The following is a 19,714-nucleotide window of genomic DNA, read 5'->3' as shown; positions in this document are numbered from 1 at the left end:
ATCAGGTGGGTTAGATTAAATGATAAAATATTTAGGAAAGGAAATGGAAGAGAAATTTGAAACAGGCAAGTTATTTCATACATATGAAATATTTTATGAAGTCATTTCTATATCTAGCTTCACAGAATTGATGGGCCCAGTTAAGAATATTCCCCAGTAATGAGGATCCTGGTCCTAGCTTTGTCCTTTGTAACTGCATGCCTTCAAGCACCCTCTGTAAGACTCCCCTGACCCATATCTGCACTCATTTCCCTCCTCCTGAAACCACAGTTTATCACTTTTCATCCTTCCCTTGGGTCACTGCCAAAACATCTATATTCTCTGCAATCCACTTGATTTCCATTTCTACTCCTAACTCCAGTTTCTTCTTTTTCCATTATCCCCAAAAGAAAGGACTCTTAATTCATGAGAAAGCAAGAAGAAAATCTCCAAGTGATCAAAAGGTAAACCAAAAAAAAAAAAAAAAAAAAATCACATATGCTGAATTTTGCATGAGGGGTTTGGAAGTGACTACTGTGATGTATACTCTTGGGAAAAGAAAAGACATACTTGCAACATGTTTTTGAACAAATTTTGTTTTGATCTTGTTCTAATTTCAGCCTCACTTGATTTTTCTTGAAACACAACAGAACTACACTGCCAAAATGACAACTCAGAATGTAACCTCTTAAAAATTAAAAGTACAACTTACCCCATTATCCAAAACAGAGAGCTGATCCCGCGCTGCAACACCTCCAATTATCAGAAGCTCCCTGAAATAAATACCATAATGATAACATAGAAAAAGATTAAAGCTTCCTTTATCGTTTGATTTATTCTATCCATTTCTCTTAAGTGGAAATGAAGGTTGAGTTAGGTGAGAAAGAATCTACAACAAAAGGCTGCAGAAGGGTGGAAAGCGAGCACTTCATTTCCAGCAGCCACATAAATGCTAGAGCAGGCCGACGTGCCAAGGAGCACGCGAAAGCTCAGAACCCAGAGGATGCCAGTTCTCGTTTGTCTCCATGTCCTCCTGTACTAGGTTAATTGCTGGGGCTCCAAAATCTGCTTTCAATCTATACCTTCTTGGACAGCTGTGGTTGTATGTGTATAAAATATCTCTGAAAGAATATATAAATACCAATTTTTAAAACTTGCCTCCAAGTAGGGTAACTAAAAACTAGGGTGAAAGACTTATTTTTCACAGGATATTCTTTTGTACTGTTTGAATTTTTCTCATTCCTTATAATTTTTTTTTTTTTTTAACGTTTAGGTTAAGAAAGATCACCTTATGCCAAGGCCACTCTGGGGGGGGAAGAACAGTCTTTTCACCAGTGGCGCTGGAACAAATGGATACGCACATGCGAAAGACTGAAGTCAAACCTCTTCTTTACACTACACAGAAAAATTAACTCAAAATGAATTAAGGTGCAATTATAAGACATAAACCTATAAAACTCTTAGAAGAAAACATAGGGGAAATTTTCATGACTTTGTGTTAGGCAAAGTCTCATCACACACAACACCAAAAACAAAAGCAACAAATGAAAAAAAAATTGGACTTCATCAATATTAAAAACTTTTGTACTTCAAAGACACTATCAAGAGAGTGAAAATATTTGCAAATCCTGTATCTAATAAATAATATTACATGGGTACCAGAATATATAAAGAACTCTCACAACTCAACAAAAAGACAACCCAATTGAAAAATGGGCAAAGAATGTGGACATTACAAATGGCCAATAAGCATAAGAAAAGATGTTCAACATCATTAGCTATTAGGGAAATGCAAATCAAAACCATAATAAGATACTACTTCACACCCATTAGGATGGCTACAGTCAAAATGAGAGATAAGTGTTGATGAGGATTTGGAGAAACTGGAACCCTCACACAAAACTAGTAGGAATGTAATATGGTGTTGTCACTTTAGAACACAGTTGGGCGGTTCCTGAAAACATTGAACATGAAGCTACTATATGAGCCAGCAATTCCACTACTAGGTATATATCCAGAAGAAATGAAAATGATGTCCACACAAAAACTTGCACACTAATGTTCACAACACAGTAGCCAAAAAGTGGTAACAACCCAAATGTCCATCAACTAATGGATGCATAAGCAAAAACATGGTGCATGCATATAAATGGGATACTTTTTGGCAATAAAAAAGAACTAAGCACAGATCCACACTGAACCCTGACAACATCATGCTAAGTGAGAGAGGCCAGTCACAAAAAAGCATGTATCACCCAATCCCATTTATGTAAAATGTCCAAAATAGGCAAATCTACAGACAGAAAATATATTGGTGGCTGCCTTGACATGGAAAGGTCAAGAGGAAACCAAATGGCTGTTAACAGGTACAGTGTTTCCTTTGAGGGTGAGGAAAAAGTTTAAAAATTGGTTTTGTTGATAGCTGTATGACTCTGTGAATATAATAAAAACTAAAAGCAACCTGAACACTTTAAAGAGTGGATTGTATGGTATGTGAATTAGACCTCACTAAAGCTATTTACCAAAAGATTGTCTCCTTCTTATAAAGCAGGCAAAATTATTTCCTGATACAGCCAGATAACTTTCAATCAGAAATATCTACCATGTATCTTCCTTTATTAATTTTATTCTTAATGATCAATCTTTTAAAAAATCCTAGAACACACTAAGAAAGTAGATGACTGTAACACTGAGTCTTATAACACTACGACTGATTAAGAATTGGCTTTATGGTTTCCTATCTTCATCTTGAACAATTTAGATAGGAGAAATACACAACACAAAGTGCTTTCTCACCTATGAATGTCCATTATCTTGGCATATTCCCTAACCACCTACCACTCTAGAGCCATTACATTTCCTAAATCTGGTAATACTAGATGCCAGATTATCTAGGTAAGAATCACCTGGAAGAGTTGCCATTCTTAAGAAAACAAAAAATTCTAATTCGTATTCCCTGGAAATTCTGATTCAGTATATCCAAGAGAAGAACAATAAATAATTTATATCTTTAAATAAGGTCCCTAAGTTCCCAGGTTTAGAAACTATGGTCCTTAAATCTATCATTTCTTCTGCTACAATAATCTTATCCACTTTCCTCATCAGATACATTTATCCCTATGAATTTAGCAGAAGATACACACACCCCAATCTATGCTTGTGTGCAAAGCACTGTAGGCTTGAGGAATATAAAAGAACAGCCCTTGACTTAAGGATTGTAAAACTAAGCTGGGATGAGCAAAGCTATGCATACTTAAAACAAGGAACACTAACATGTGACAGTGTATAAGGATTAAGGTGAGGCATACACAGTCAGTGGTATCCAAGGAGGGAGGAAGGACTGGGCTGGTACAGCCAGGTTAGCTTCACAGACTAGGACTTGAGCTGGGTTTTCAAGGAAGGCTCATTTGTACAGAATACCAAAATGAGTAAACCACAATTTTACTTTCTTAACAAATAAATTGATTTTATTATTCATCTTCCCTTCCAGTCCCTGTCCATAAGCATGTTAATCTTTACACATAATTATAGCATAAAAATCCATTCATATTAGCATCTTACATTCTTCCAAAAAACACTCTCTTATGAAGAATTCCAAGTCCCTTACACAAGCAGATGCCCTGGCTGTGTCCTCCAACAGTGACTTTCCCTATCATATCCCCAAGGCATTTTATCCCATTTATTCCATTGTTTCTCTCTCTTTCACACAATCCCCACACTCCCACACTTAATTCTGTGAAAGCAAAGACTTTCTCATTGTTATGGCCCTGATCCTGAGCCTAAGACTTCACACATAGTAGGTATTCAAATAGTTCCCAAATGAGTGACATGCATCAATCCTCAAAACAAAATTAAGAATTATTTTACTGGAAAAATTGCATCAAGTATCATTTATCCCTGAGTAAGTTTAACTTGTAAGAAAGATCAGTATTAAAAAGATGGTCCTGCGTGATGTCAACAATTCCAAGTTTCTGAAATCACACAGTGGTGATGCTGGTACAACCGGACTATGCCAAAAACCACTGAATTGTACACTTTAAATGGTGACTTTTATGGTGTGAGAATTGTGTTTCAATAAAAAACATAATTAACAAAAATCAAGTGGCAAATCAACCCACAGAGTAGTTTATAAAGTATGGCCTTCCCCAAAACAAAAGGGATTGCTAGTGAGCAAGGAGCTCCACAAGATCACCTAACTTACGGTCTCCCCTCAAAGGTACCCAGAGCCCTCTAACTAGGTAGTGACCAGTGAAAGGCCAAATGGAAAGTCCTCATCCCTGTGAGACAGGCTAGACTCAGCTTCCCCAAACGGTTTACCAACATGCTAGAAACAGTGCTATATTTTCTACACAAATAAAGTGATGGATCTAAACTGAATGAAATGTTCCCTTTAAAAAATTAATTTTGGGGCGCCTGGGTGGTACAGTCAGTTAAGCCTCCAACTCTTGGTTTTGGCTCAGGTCCAGACCTCAGGGTCATGGGATTAAGCCCCACTTCAGGCTCTGTGCTCAGGGAGGAGTCTGCTTAAGAGTCTCTCTCCTCTCTCCTCTGCCCCTCCACACCCCCCACCCCCACACACGTGCACACGCTCTAAAATAAATCTTTAAAAAATACAAAAGAAAAAATTAATTCTTACTGATATTGTTTTGTAAACCATTACATTTCATGGAAAAGAAAAATCTCAGTTTACTTACTTTTGAACAAACTTATCAAACAAGAGTTTTAGGGTTGCCTGGGTGGCATCCAACTCTTGATTTCAGCTCAGGTCATGATCTCAGGGTTGTGATATCTAGCCTCTGTCTGGCTCTGGGCTGGGAATAAAGCCTGCTTAAGATTCTCACTGCCCCTCCCCCACCTCACCTCCCCATCCCAGCGTGGGAGTCGCTCTCCCTCAGGAAAAGAAAAAAAGAGAAACAAAAACAAAATAAACATTTAAAAAACTTAACAGGAGTTTTATATAAAAACTAAATGCTACTATATATCAAAGTTAAATAGTTACACACTCACACCTGTGCATATGTATGCATACTGAATTTCTACCTCATTTTTTTTTCTTATTCTTCTTCCAAACACCTCAAACCTAAAAAAAAAAAGGCATTCAAGCACAAAAGGAAGCTTTACCTTAATTTAGGATTATCAATATATTTCTTAAACTGCTTGACGTTATTCAAAGTTTGTTCAGCTAACTCTCGGGAGGGCTCGACGATGAGAGCTTTTGGAGCGTTGGGGAGAAACTTCGTTTGTGCCACTTGAGCATTACCTTAAGAAAATAAAAACCAGTGGACCATGTTCAAATCACCCCTCCATACCTTTAGTTGTAAAGCATGAGCGCAAATATTCCAATATCAAAATTTTCAATAACAACTGTCAAAAAGTATAGATGTTCATAAAACAAAATAAAGCTAAGATTCCTAAAATGAACTACAGCTTCTTTAAATTTACTTGCAATGATTGCAATAGATTATATGTCTTGTGATAAAGTAAACAAGCTATAAAATGTATTTACTTTAAGTAACTAAAATTGATTAGCCAACACAATGGTAGAGTATGAGCTTTGGAGTCCGACTGCTTGGGTTTAAATTCAGTTCTACCACTTACTTGCTGTGTGACCTTGGGCAAGTTACGTCAAGTCCCTATTCCTCGAGGTCTTTGTCTGTAAAATGGGAAGAGTACTACCTTATAGGGTTGTGAAGATTAAATAATCTATGTAAAGAACTTAACACAGTGCCATGACACTTAATAAGCACAATTTTATAAATACTAGATATCATCATCATGATTAAGTTCCCCAAAACGCCTAAACTGAAACCAAATACTCAAGAGTTTATGAATTAGGTTTTGAAACTGAATTTTACTGACATGTTAAGTAAAGATGTGTGACTAAACCAGCACAGGGAGCATGTGTAACTCACTATAAGAAGCCTCCTTACTGGAGTTTTCGCCAGTACCCCATTCTTGCAATTCTTACCCACTCAGGAGCAATACCTGTGTGCTGTGATTTAACAACATAACTATCCGATGCCTTGGAAAGAGCAACAAAACCATCTTTTGGTGGAAACTTAAATTCTTCTTCACCGAAGTTAAATTTTAGTTCGGCATTCTAGCATGGAATAAAGGGAGAAAATGAAAATTCTTAACCTAACAGCAAACTAACCAGTACAAAATAAAGCGTATCAAAGTAGCTCATAATCATAGCATCATTTTTCTGATTACCTTCAAAACACAAGCAGGAAAGAGGGCTTGGTTCTTCATATGTGGTGGTATTTCAAATGCCAAACCAAGGTCCTTTCCTAAAAAAAAAAAAAAAAAAAAGAAAAGAGAGATTGAGGAAAGTGAAATGATCAGAAAAGAACATCCACATGTTCACATCATCAAATCTACCAACCTACCCGCATTCATGCTTTCCCATCCTATTCCCACGGATAAATTGGATTGCCTAATGTCAAACTCTTCACTTTCTTACTTTACTCCTACAAGTGCCCCTTCACCTGCTCTACATTTTCAATCATTCCCTTCATACTGATCACTTCCATTAGACACAAGATAGTCCATGGCATACAAGCATACTATAACATTAAAACACAGATAACCTCCTTGAATCCACATCTTCCTCTATTTACCTTCTATTTTTCTTCTCTCGTTTGTAGTAAAACTCCCTGATTTCCATTTTCACTGTGTCATTTCATTTCATCCCATTCTCTATTGAAGTGATTCCCAATCAGGCTCCCCCCAATTCACCCATCACGCTCACCAAACAGAGATCATCAGTGATATCCACTTGCCAAACCCAGTAGTTAATCTTGATCTTTCTTTCTAGGCTACACCCATCAGCAGCACTGGATACAATCTGATTCTTCCCTTCTTCAAATACTTTCTTCACCTGTACTACAGGACCTCAATCTCTCTTGGTTCTCCTCCTCCTTCACCTCTGCTAAGATTCTCCACAATTTGCTGACTTCTAACCAAAAGAACACCCCAGGACTCAGATCTCTCCTATTCCTTATTTACTCTCATTCCCTAGGTGATCTCATTCAGTCCTCTGGGTTTAATTATCATCTATAAGCCAATGTCTCCCAAAGCTGTATCTCCAACCCTGACCTCCTGACTTACGCATTTAACCACTTACTTGACTTCACCACTTAGATGTGTAATAAATATCTCAAATTTAATATGCCCCAAATAGAACCCCCAGCATCCCACTGGCTCCCTATCTACTGCTCCCATGCCTGCCACTCTGTTTTTAACACAGAAGCCATGATATACGGTGAACGTGAAGAGAGAACATATCAATTCTCTACTCAAAACCCTAATGCCTTCCAATCTCACTCAGAAAATTTGTATATGGTCTGGCCTCACGACCCCAACTGACCTAACATCCTACCATCCCGCTCCATGCTTAGTGTGTTCCAGACCCACTGGCCTCCTAATGTCACTCAAATACCTCAAGCACACTTTTGTCTCAAGGCCTTTGCATTTACTGCTCCCTCTGCTTGAAATACTCTTTGAAGATTTCTGTACGGCCCACCCCACCCAACTCATTCAGATTGCTACTCAAATGGCACCTTATCAGAGAAGGCTTCTCTGACCACCCAGTCTAAAGTAGCTTACCCCTAGACGGTTATCACCCTCCAGTCCCTTACCCTGATTACACTCCTTTCAGTGTACTTGTTCCAACCTAACATATTATGCATCTGTCTCTCCCCACCAGGAGGTAAGCCACAAGATGAAACATGTTTGTCTACTCCATCTTCTGCTCTATCTCCAGCACCTACCAGTGTGCCTGGCACAGAGTAAATGCTCAATAAGTACTGGTTCAAAAGAAGGGCAGGGAGGGAGGGAGGACTGAAGAAGAGGGTAAGGGAATTATAAATCATAAATATTGGCTATCTACCTTCTCTAAAAAGACAATCCATTGAGGAGTGCCTGGGTGGTTCAGTCGGTTAAGCAGCTGCCTTCAGCTCAGGTCATGATCCCAGGGTCCTGGGATCAAGCCCCACATTGGGCTCCTTGCTCCGCGGGGAACCTGCTTCTCCCTCTCCCTTTGCCTGCCTGCCTGCCACTCCCCCTGCTTGTGCTCTCTCTCTCACTATCGCTCTCTGTGTCAAATAAAAAAAATTTAAAAAAAGACAATCCATTGAAAGTTTACCATTTTTGGAGAATTTGATATGCCCTTTATCTATATCGAGGTAACATCCAATGGTATCATGCATAGTGAATTCCTAGAAAAGTAGAAAGTGAAATGCTGTTTATAGTAAAAAAAATTGTAAATTAAAGCTAAAAGTTCACGTACAGCTACATCAAAAGTAGTCAGTGCTTCAAAATAATTTCTTGAAGCCCTAATGGAGGTGTTAAAAATCCCTACTGGGGAAACTGGGTGGCTCAATCAGTGCAGCACACAACTCCTGATCTCAGGGTTCCGAGTTCAAGTCCCACGTTGGGTGTAAAGATTACTTAAAAGTAAAATCTTTAAAAACAAAACAAACAAAATGCCTATTACAGCAAATCATATATCATAGTAGAGGCATCTTGACAGGCTTTTTAGAGTCAACATGATATTCAGGCTCATCCACATTACTATAGATTTAGACTTGACAGAAAACCACATTTGGATTCACCACGACTAAAAATAAGAGAACATATGCATTCAAGTCAAAGCCAAAAATCAAAATGGGTGAAAACAGAGACAAAGTAATGTATTTTAGAGAGGCTAATAAATGGCATAAGAGAAAAATATTTATCTCATTTTGTAACATTTCTTCTCTGAAATCCAAATCTGAACTTTCTGTGGAAAATATTCAGAAAATCCACTTGAATTTCAGAGTCCCTTTTATACCCCTAGACATGTCACAAGTGACCAAATTAAGTACACAAGAAAACTTACTAATGCTACGATTAGGTCGATAATGCAACTTACCTCTCCATAATTATCAAATTGTTTATTATGGGATTTCTTTCCTGTTCCACCAAAGCCAAATCCGAACTTGTCAGTACCTAGATTTTAAAATGTGTTTATGTGGTTAAAAGTAAATATAAAACTAAATCTATAAATCTACAAAAACTTGAAGCATCTATGCAATATCGTGTGGTACATACTGATGCATACTAACTGTACTCTGACTTCACTCATATTCTTAACCTTCTTCCTCCTGTTTTACACTGTAATAATATGTATTTTTTTAGTACTTCAAATCTTTTTGGAACACAGTGAGGTATAAATAGATTTATTATTTCCAAGTCTTGAAAACATAAACTTTGTGTGGTTAAGCTTATGATTTTGCTCCCTGCTATAATAAAATGTCAACAACCCACAAATATAAATCCGTAAATTCAGTTTATTTTAGAAATGCTTACCTAGGTCTAAGGAAGCCTGCATGGAAGACCACCCAACTCTGCATAATCCTTGGTCATGACAGGATACTTCATAGTAGTGCTTCCCTATAAGGGCAAAATACTTTGAGATTTATACACACCTATGAATCATTTACCATGTAGCCACTTTCCCATTATTTCTGAATTACAATTTGTATGTTCCAAATGAAGAACTATCGATCTTTCTATAACATTAGAAATCTTTTCAGATCCTTGATTTAAAGCTACTTAAAGTTGATACAGGTAAAAATGCTATTTAAATACCTTTCGTTAATCCTTTAGTAGCTCTGCATCCATGCCACTCCTTCACTTCTCTGCTTTGACAACAAAGACCATCAGACCCAATTGCTGGATTTGAGAAAAACACAAAAAACCATGTCAGTACAGATTATATCAAATTAAGCATCCTGAAACAAATATCATTCAGTCACCAATAAAATAATTGCTTCACTTGACTTGTTGCAACGTTCCAAACACCGAGACTTACTGATTTCTGAGTAATAAGATCTTCCCCACAAGTAATCGCCCTTATTAATCCCTTGGGGGGCCTTGGCCATGTGGCGGACTAGTTCCTATACTGTTATCTGTTAACTAGGCCAAGATTTTACTGCATCAAGTCTGGAAAGTAATCAACACAGCACCTAATCTCACTCCCACTGACAGTGTAGCTGTATCACCAACACAAATGTGTTTAGACAACCATTCTCTAGAGTCTTTTAAAGAAATGGATCCTCAGAGGGGATGCAGCACTCACTCATCAATACCTGTTGCTGATTTCATGCTTAAATTAGAGCTTAAGCAAATACTACACTAAAAGGAAAACAGGAAGTATCTCTGGCTTGTCTCTGGCTTCTTCCCCAATCCATGGATCCATATCCATTAAGAGAAAGCAGGAAAAAGCACAAATAAACAAACCTGTCATTGTTATTTGCTAATATTAGGACGCTAAAAAATCATGTTCTATATTCTACCTCACGGTCGGTCACAGTGCTTATTAGAGCTTACTGACTCTAAGGAAAGCTTATGGCTTTTGTCTGTACTGGGAAGAAACTATAACTTCTGTCCTGGCTCAGGCTTGCAACCCATATTCAGCACCTGAATGTAAAACAAACTTTCAAGAAAAGCATCTCATCACACATCACCAGAAATTAATTTATTCGAAGTATAAATTCTTACTCATATGGGTACTACATTCTGTAAAACTTTGAACTTTTGTTTTTTTTGAAGATTTTATTTATTTATTTGACAGAGAGAGACACAGTGAGAGAGGGAATACAAGCAGGGAGAGTGGGGGAGGGAGACGCAGGCTTCCCGCCGAGCAGGGAGCCCGATGTGGGGCCTGATCCCAGGACCCTGGGACCACGACCTGAGCCAAAGGCAGACACTTAACGACTGAGCCACCCAGGTGCCCCAAAACTTTGAACTTTTTAAAAGGTTCTCCAAGCAATGGCAAATCCTTAAAATTCTTATATTTAAAATTCTTTATGCACGTATACAGACATAAACTTTATATAAATTAGAGGTCATATGGTGGAGAGCAGCAATTTGGATGTTTTTGGCTCGTTGGGGCATGATTCCTCATGCCCACTCTCAATTTCTTTGCATCCTGCTTTTCTTACTCACCAACACCTGGTGAAAATTTCTCCAAGTCAACACTGTAGTTCTGATTCATCCTCTGTAATGGCTACACGGTAGTCCTCAGATACACCCTAATCTGTGTTAACCAATCTCTTAGCAATAACATTCATTTTGTTGTCAGTTTTTACCATTACAAATAATGCTGTATGAAACAGCTTTGTATGTATATCCTTATATACTGACACATTTATTCTAATGGGCTAGACCTTCCAGAAATAAATACATATTTTTATTTTAATCGGTAATGCTAAACTGCCTTCCAGAAAGGCAATAATTTGTTAGGTTGGTTATCACTCTATTCAATTCTTACCAATAAATGGGTATAAAAAAATATCTCACTGTAACTTTAATTCCCATTTCCCTACTATTTATAAATGTTATTTTTGAATGTTTTGAACGTTATTTTTGGATTTGCTCTTCTGTGAACTGCCTATTCGTACCCTCTGCCCACTTTCATTATTGGTGATCTTTCTTACCAAAATAAGTAGCTTAATCTGCTATCTATGCAAGAACCACTCACCAGTTTATAAGTATTCTTTATATTTCATCAACATTGCAAGTGTTCTCTATTTTTTTTCGGTTGACTTTTTTCTGTGGTATCTTTCCCACGTATTTTTTTTTAATTGTATACAAATAAACCTCTTATCTTTTACAATTCCCAAGTTTCCTCTTTGGGTTAGGAAAACTCCCCCACCTCAAAACTGTATATGTAGTTTTCTATATTTAAATTATATACCCATAAAAATACCCATAAAATATACCAAAAATACCCATAAAATATACCAAAAAAAATACCCATAAAAATATATGGGCACCTGGGTAGCTCAGTCGGTTAAGCATCTGCCTTCAGCTCAGGTCATGATCCCAGGGTCCTGGGATCGAGCCCCATGTTGGGCTCCCCGCTCAGCAGTGAGTCTGCTTCTCCTTCTCCTTCAACCCTCCCCCTGCTTGTGCTCTCTCACTCTCTCTCACTCTTTAATAAATAAAATCTTTAAAAAAAATAAAAATTATACATATATGTATATTTAAATCCTAAGTACATGTAGAATTTGTTTCTAATTATAAGTTAATTTTACATTGCTCCAGATGGAGCATCAATTATGCCAGCGCCCTTACTGAATAAATCATCCTTTTTCCCACTGAAATGTTGTTTTCTGCATATTAACTTATCATATATACTGCAGCATATTTCCATTATATTCCAATGACTTACTTGACTATTCCTATGTCACTACTAAACTACTTAAACGTAGTGACTATATTCTAGTATCTGGTAAATTAAATCTTCATTTACTATTCTTTTTCATAATTTTCTTGGTATTCTCAGGTATTATTAAAAAAACAAATTTCTTACAAATAAGCTGCTAAAATCTATCCACTTACCAAAAGCAGATCCTCTATCATATGGGTTCATTTGCCATTTGTTGAGCACTAAAATTAAAATAAGTCACACACAATCATACGAAATTAAAAACATTCTCTAAAAAATATATTTTATATTTTATATGATACCTTAATTCCTCTAGATTTAATACGATTTTACAAATTATTTGGAATATACGAGTAAACGTTTTGCTCTTTTTATTAAAGGCAAAATTGAAAGTGAAAGGCAATAATCACTGCCTTATGGGCTAAAGCCTTTTCTCCTCACTTGCTTCACTGCACTTGGTAAGAGATGGAGCTGATCTCTGTCGTAACTATGAAGGCACTGATAAAATGAAGCCTTGGTAACTAAACACGTTGAAATAAATGACCAACATATCAGGATCTAGTTAATCATCATTTTTAAAAAAAAGCAAGTCCTTTAAATAAGTCAATATCACATTCAAAAGTCACAATTTTTTTCCCTTCTCACTTGCATAGAACCAGCATTTTCCTTTTTTAAAACATCTTAATAGTCTATGGATAACCAAAGAATTGTAATAGCTAAAGAACTCTATATGTTTTCAGGCCTAATTTCCTGCCCAAGGTAGAAATCTTTTCTAGATTACTTGTGGTCAAATGATATCTACCATCCTGCTTAAACACTCTGATGGCGAAGTAACTTACTCTTGAGGTTCTCTCTCTCATTGTGGGCTCCATCTAATTACTAGTAAGTACTTAAACAGAAATCTTCATTAGATTATTTCTAATTAGTCCTGGTCCTTTCTAGAACAGTTATTTTCTCTCCAGATCCCTTCAATGATTTTACAATTATGTCATCTCTTTTGTGCTTGTTTCTTAAACTACTACCATTCTGGTTATCCTCCTCTGGAAATATTCTCTTTTATCACCATCTCTCGTAAGTGATGGTTTATAGTTGTTACAAGTTCTAAAACTATTTTTGAATAGGCCAATAGTCTAAAGAGTTCATATCCATTATCTCACAATTTATTTACAAATGAGTTCATTCTATGAACGATCCAACATTGTTACTTTCAAATTACTGAGAAGAAAAATGTTGATATGCCAAGTTCATTCCACTTAAGCTTGCTATTTTGTCACAATCCCGTTTTGTACCATGAAACAAATGTGACTTAAAATACAGAACAAATTTTGTCAAAATATAACAAAACCATAGATTACTCAAGGTAGAACGGGATTCAGAACCATTTAATGAAAGCAACACAATTTACAGATGAGGAAATTGATGTTAAGATTATCCATGGCATAGACAGGACTGAAAATCCTAGTAAAGGATCAATCTCCATGTAAATAGGACTAAACATAACGCACTTTAAAATTTACACTTTACATTTTAACTTCCTGGACTCCTTTCTTATCTTAAGGGAAAAACAATGCATGCCTCCTTTCCCTGTGGAAGGCAGTATTTCCCACCATCATGGACTTTTATTCCATCAATTTTTCATAAAATCCTTAATACTTTTGTAAAACATTGTACCAATTTATCTTTAATACTAAATGTAAAAGGTATTAAGAAAAACATTAAAATAACTAAATATAATTTCCAAAATGCCAGTGTTTTCTCAAAGAAAGCACTATTAGTATTTTAGGAGGGACAATATTTCACTGTTTATGCTGTAAATGGCATTTAGCATCCCTGATTTCCAGGGCACCCAATGCCAACAGCCCTATCCCCCAAATATTGACAGTAAAAACGCACACTCTCACCTCCCATCTGTCAATGCCAGGAATGAGAATTACTATTTTTACACAAAAGGAAAATATTAATATGCAAAACTTACCTGAAGCACCAGTTTTAATTGTTGTTTTTCCTTTTTTGCCTTCCTGTTGGTCTTTCAGAGTTTCATAAACTATCTGGATAACTGGAATACTGAAAGCCTATCAAAGAAACAATAGTTCTCTACATGAGTATTCAGATATTAATGACAGTTTAACAGTCAGTGTTACAAAAGTTACACATGCACATTAAATAATTACATATTCCAGATTGCTACTCTAATTTCATTTGCCCAAACTCAAAATACCAGCAAGATAACAAGAGAGTTGATTAAATGAAGGAACCAGGAGGCAGCTGATAACCCAAAACCATAAACAATGGGGACCTTCAGAACAATCTCAAAGAGGAAAAATACTGTCCAGTCTGACAAACTGCTTCCCTGGTCCAGGCCAACAGGAGAGCCACCTCTATGTGCAGCCTCTTTATTACTAGAGCCATTGCATTAAAATTCAGAAATAAATATAAATACTAAAGATACAACTCTTTATCCAAGATCAGTTTAAAACTGTACTAGTCTTAAACCTATACTCTTGCACATCTTATTTCAGAATTAGCTGGCAACTAAAATATCATTCTCAGTGGCAAGCAATCAATTCCTTACATTTTGGAAAAGGTTGTTTTATTAACTATTCAAAGTAAAAACTACTGTTCAAACTTGCTGTAAAAATCAACTCTTACAAAGTAAGTCAATTTAAGTTTATTACTTACACCAGTTTTTCCACTTCCTGTTTCCGCAGCCTAAGTGGGAAAAAAATAGTTGAGTTTACAATTTAGGTTGTCAATTAAAAAAGTCAAATTAACATGACACCATGGAGAAATCTTTAAGACTTGACTGGCTACTGTAATTTTCACAGTGCCTCTAGATTCCTCAGGTTTCTTCAGTCAACTGTGACTACTGCCAATCTTGTCACTTCTCCCCCATCCCTCAAGAATCTGCTTTCCCCTTTCCTTTCCCATTGCTACCATTCAAATCCAAGCCCTCATCGTTCTAACCTAGATTACTACAGAAGGATCCCAGCAGCATCTAATCTCTGAGCTGTACTACAAACTGCTACCAAATCAGTCTTCATAAATACACAGTTCTAACGACATAACACATCCCCAGTTAAAAATTTCCAGTGATCCCAGGATACCTGAGACGGCTCAGTCGGTTAAGTGTCCAACTCCTTGTTTTGGCTCAGGTCATGATCTCAGGGTTGTGGGATGGACCCCTACATCGGACTCCAGTCTTGGGGGAGTCTGCTTAAGATTCTCTCTCCCTTTCCCTCTGCTCCTCCCCCACTCCTGGCTCGTGCAGGCATTCTCTCTCTCTAAATAAATTTTTTAAAAATTTCCCATGATTCCCCCCTCCAACAAATACCAATTCTTTAACATGACACTTGAGAAAGAGCCCAAATAATCTGACCCACTATATACTTCCCATCTTATCTCAAGTTATACACCTCCCCCCCCCACACACATACATTTCATGCTACCATCTAATTGAATTATTCTGGGATCATATCCTGCATTCTCCTACTCACTGTTGTTGTTGATACATTCTCTACGTATAGCGCATTTCTCTTTCATCTTTCCTTTGTCCAAAATATACTTCCCCCAAGTACAGCCCCTTGTATGACAGACATTTATCTGTGTACCTGTCTTACTATGCTACTGGATTTAAGCTTCTCAAGGGTAAAGACTGCATCTTATTCACCTTTGTGTTCCGCACAACTTCTGCCTCATTACTTTGAATACAGTATGTGTATCCTAAATGTTTGTGAATAAAAGTAATTTGGTGAAAATAACATTTCTAAGCCTATGGAGCTCTTCAAGTGGGTCACAAACAGCCCCAGAAATGTGTGTCCTCAGCTCCCAAACACCTCCCCAAATGTAAACATACCATAAGTACATCACCGCCTCCTAGGATCAGTGGGATAGATTCAGCCTGGATATCAGTTGGGAGACTAAAAGAATCATATTTTGAAGAATTTTAGTTAGTAAAAAGAGAAGCACCTATGCTAAATAAGTTATGTTAAACTATAAACCTAAAAGAGAACTTTATTTGGTAAATAGCACCGATCTTTTCCAGTTAAAAATAAATCAAAGTTTAAAAAGGAAGCTTTCTATAATTTAAGAGAATCTTAAGAAAAACTGAATTTTAGTTACTCAACTAGACTCAAAAATATTTTGTAAGTTGACTAGCCACTGTTTAAATTACTGAACATTGTTGTCACAGGTACATTTAAGCTTTGTGTACTTACAGCCAATCCATCTCTTCCACAGCTTGAGCAATCTCAGGCATAACACCCATCTCTGAAAATAAAAATTCACTTTAAAAAACTGAACATATTAAACTTAAATAATACTGCTTTTAAAATTACTGTTGAAAGAAAAGGGAAAAGGCTTTGGAGCATAGTTGCTATTTAGTACCTCCAGACTATGGCACCATTAAAAGAGTATAGTTAACAGACTTGAGTTAAAATACAAACCCTCACCAGCAAAGCGACCTTAAGTGAGCTCCAGAGCTTACGAAGCTATAAACCTATTTTCTCCACACAAAATCACACTAACGTGACCTGCCTTGCAGGGCTACAGGAAGATTACAGTTGGTAACACGTAATACATCTGACACAGTCGTCACTCGATACACAGTAGCCACCAGTGAGTGCTTCCTTCCTATGACTGGTGAAAAATCCGCCAGAGTTGGAGAGAGGTTTCTCAACCAACATCTTGGTTGTTTTATACAGAAATAATGTGGAAGTCATGTGCCTTGACTATTTGCGGACCATGTGATTAGCCTCAGTGATCTGAGAAAAGTGGACAGCCAAGTGGAGAGAGAGGCCCACACTTATTGGCAACCATAATCAATCAAACTCTGGCTAACTAAAAAGGGAGGGGCCGAGTGAAAACTTGAGTAACTGGAAGTCACAGCTGAAGAACTACTGTTCTTAATTGTTCAGATATTTAAATAATGCACTTTGAAGCCAGTCCTAAATTAATAGATTTGGTTATTTCTGATTGTATTTTGTCATTTTTGTCATTTCTCAAATGAACTGTAGAGGGTAGTTACACATGTAGTTAGTTGGATTGTGTAGACCTGCTTTCCAAATAAGTAATTTTTAAGTCTGCATTTACAAAATGAAGCTTTTATTATTACTACAAAAATACATATTTCTATTAAAAAATTAACAACACTCAAACATTCCTAAGCCCCAGAGATAACCAATTTGGAAATTTTTTATTTCTTATAATTATTTGTGAAAAGGCACAAATTTACAGATTGAATATATGCACCGGAAAAACAGCTTTCTTTGCATGTGAGAAGAATCATACTAGCAATTAACATAATAGGTACAACACTAAAACTTTAGTACATAGTCAACTAGTTAATATAAATATTAACTATATGGGTAAGTATGAAAATCGTTTTCAAAAAAAGTTCTCCTACCTCTAAATCTCCCCAGGAAAATCCACAGATCAAAAAACTAATCAAGATCTGAAGCTGTATATCCAAGCAGACCTTTCTAAGAATTGCTCCCATTAGAGTCCAGCTATATTCTCTCTCTACAATCTAAGTGCTTGAAAAAAGGGGAGTGATGGTCTTAAATATGCTGCAGTCTCTACTGCGAGCTCAAGCTGCCTGTGAAATGGGATACTGCGCGCAGCGACCAGACTGCTTTCAGCAAATTCTAGACGTCTTGTTCCATCCTAGTCCTGTTCTCTGCATGTTTGCTTTGGAACCATGTTTTCTCTAAATAGAACACTTTACTATTTAAGGGAAAAACAGGAATATTCATGTTCTGTGATTCCACGTCTTTATTTCCTATCACAGACTCTAACATTCTTGAAATTTGTGCCTGACTCCCAAAGAAGCAAACCTATAAAATGACAATCTGGAACTGCTCTAACATCTCAGGCTCTAAAATCTTGTTTTAGGAGAGCCGGGGAAAGAAAACCAGCTACCACTCTAAGTGGACGCCGCCTCGCCTCCATTTAGGAGATGCAACTAACACTAACCAGAAATCCTCTCTGGTGACTTAAGGATGTGGAATTCCTAACGTTCTTACAGGAGTAAACTGAAGGAAGCACAGTACTGTGTTATATCAGAAGTCATCTTAATAGGTTCAGAACATTAAACGATATCAGGCCTAACTTGATACATTTACGGTTACATAAATCCACCACCTTTAGTATGTATAACGTTTATGGAAGCTTCGTAAAATTATGGATGTAAAAAGGATGACAAAGAAGAGGGAAAAATCACAACTCTGGGGTTAAATATGCCACCTCGAATTACTGTTTGGAATAAAGGAGGGGATCATACAGCAAATAAAGAACAAATGAGCTTTCAAAACGTATGCTGCGCGAGTGTGTATGCGGACGAACGTGCTTCAATATTTAACGTTAATGCTGCTATCACAGCGTTTAACAACAAATAAATAGTAGACGTGTGCCTGGCGCTTTTCGTTCCAGAAAGGCTTGGAAAGACTGACAGAGGCAGGACGGTCACGTCCGGCTGAGCCCTGCCCACGCGCCGCCGCCCGTCGGCCGGGCCGAGCCCCAGGCGCGCGCAGAAAAGGGTCCCCGAGCACCGCTGCCACGTCGAACGGGCAGGAGGCCTAGCGCTCCGCCGCCGCATCGCGGGTCCCCGGGCGGGCGGGCAGGCCAGCCAACGGCCGGGCAGGAAGACGAGGGGGAGCAGGGGGCGCCCGGCCAGCCCCTAGAGAAAAAGGCACTCGCCAACACCGAGGCGCACCGGCCCGGCCCCCGCGAGGGGTCTCCCCGCAGTTCCGAGACCGCTGCGGACAGCTCCCTCCCGGGCCGCGCCGCACCTGTCCGCCCCCGTCCCATGGCTCCCCGAGGGCTGCCCCAGCACCGGGGCGCGGATGGAGCCGCCCGCAGCCCCCGCCCCGCTCCAAAGACGCACCAGAAAAGGCCGCCATCTTCGCCTGGTCGTGCGCGGCTCCGCTCGCTCGCTCTCACTCCCTCCCTCCGCACGGACACGCTTCGCAGTGGCAGCGCGCGCTTCCGGCCCTCGGTCTGCGGCTTTCCGAGTCCGGGCAGGACCCCAGCCCCGGGAGAACCGTTCCGGCCGAAGAAAAGGCCCGCCCTGGAGCGCGCCGCGCGTTGCCCAGGTTCAGCTGGACCTCGCCTTCCGCAGGGACCCCGCCTTCCGCAGGGACCCGTCATCATCATTAGCCGTGCTAATGGTTTCCGTTTACTTAGAGCGTGCCACGTGTCACCAGGACCACTTTTCCACACGTGAGGAACCAGACGTATTGTGATGAGGGGCACACAGTGGCCCAGGATGATCTGATACTAAAACATGGCCCTCTCCGCAGCCTCTCTGAGCACCCCCAACCTCTGAAGATGAGCACCCAAGACATTCACTTAAGGCTTTTGATTTGGGTCTCCCCACCTCCCCGACACGGGGTCTGATGTACTGAGCAATCCAAGGTTATTTGACTGCCGTGCCTTTTTGACTCCTTTCTCTTTGCAGAGAGGAAGAGTAAATGAATGTTTAATCCTACCACACCTCCTGTCAGGTAGTGTTAGTATTTTTAG

At 38.5% G+C, this 19,714-nt stretch overlaps 1 protein-coding gene across 1 annotated transcript in view; it reads right to left on the bottom strand.

The window, feature by feature from the left end:
• Window positions 1-19,292, bottom strand: part of DDX1 (DEAD-box helicase 1) — a 34,657-nt gene extending 15,365 nt beyond the window's left edge. The window contains exons 1-14 of the mRNA XM_032430067.1: window positions 19,077-19,292; window positions 16,411-16,462; window positions 16,050-16,113; window positions 14,876-14,905; window positions 14,172-14,268; window positions 12,370-12,417; window positions 9,613-9,696; window positions 9,331-9,414; window positions 8,894-8,970; window positions 8,126-8,198; window positions 6,193-6,269; window positions 5,965-6,079; window positions 5,101-5,239; window positions 692-752 (exon numbers count right to left, since the gene is read on the bottom strand). Coding sequence (XP_032285958.1) covers window positions 692-752; window positions 5,101-5,239; window positions 5,965-6,079; window positions 6,193-6,269; window positions 8,126-8,198; window positions 8,894-8,970; window positions 9,331-9,414; window positions 9,613-9,696; window positions 12,370-12,417; window positions 14,172-14,268; window positions 14,876-14,905; window positions 16,050-16,113; window positions 16,411-16,462; window positions 19,077-19,092 — 1,017 coding nt within the window. The 5' untranslated portion in view covers window positions 19,093-19,292. The remainder of the gene's footprint in view (window positions 1-691; window positions 753-5,100; window positions 5,240-5,964; window positions 6,080-6,192; window positions 6,270-8,125; window positions 8,199-8,893; window positions 8,971-9,330; window positions 9,415-9,612; window positions 9,697-12,369; window positions 12,418-14,171; window positions 14,269-14,875; window positions 14,906-16,049; window positions 16,114-16,410; window positions 16,463-19,076) is intronic.
• Window positions 19,293-19,714: the final 422 nt, after the last annotated feature.

Source organism: Phoca vitulina, unplaced genomic scaffold (genome assembly GCF_004348235.1).
Source record: "Phoca vitulina isolate PV1807 unplaced genomic scaffold, GSC_HSeal_1.0 scaffold42, whole genome shotgun sequence".
Lineage (NCBI taxonomy): Eukaryota > Metazoa > Chordata > Mammalia > Carnivora > Phocidae > Phoca > Phoca vitulina.
This window is presented reverse-complemented; position numbering and strand designations above follow the sequence as displayed.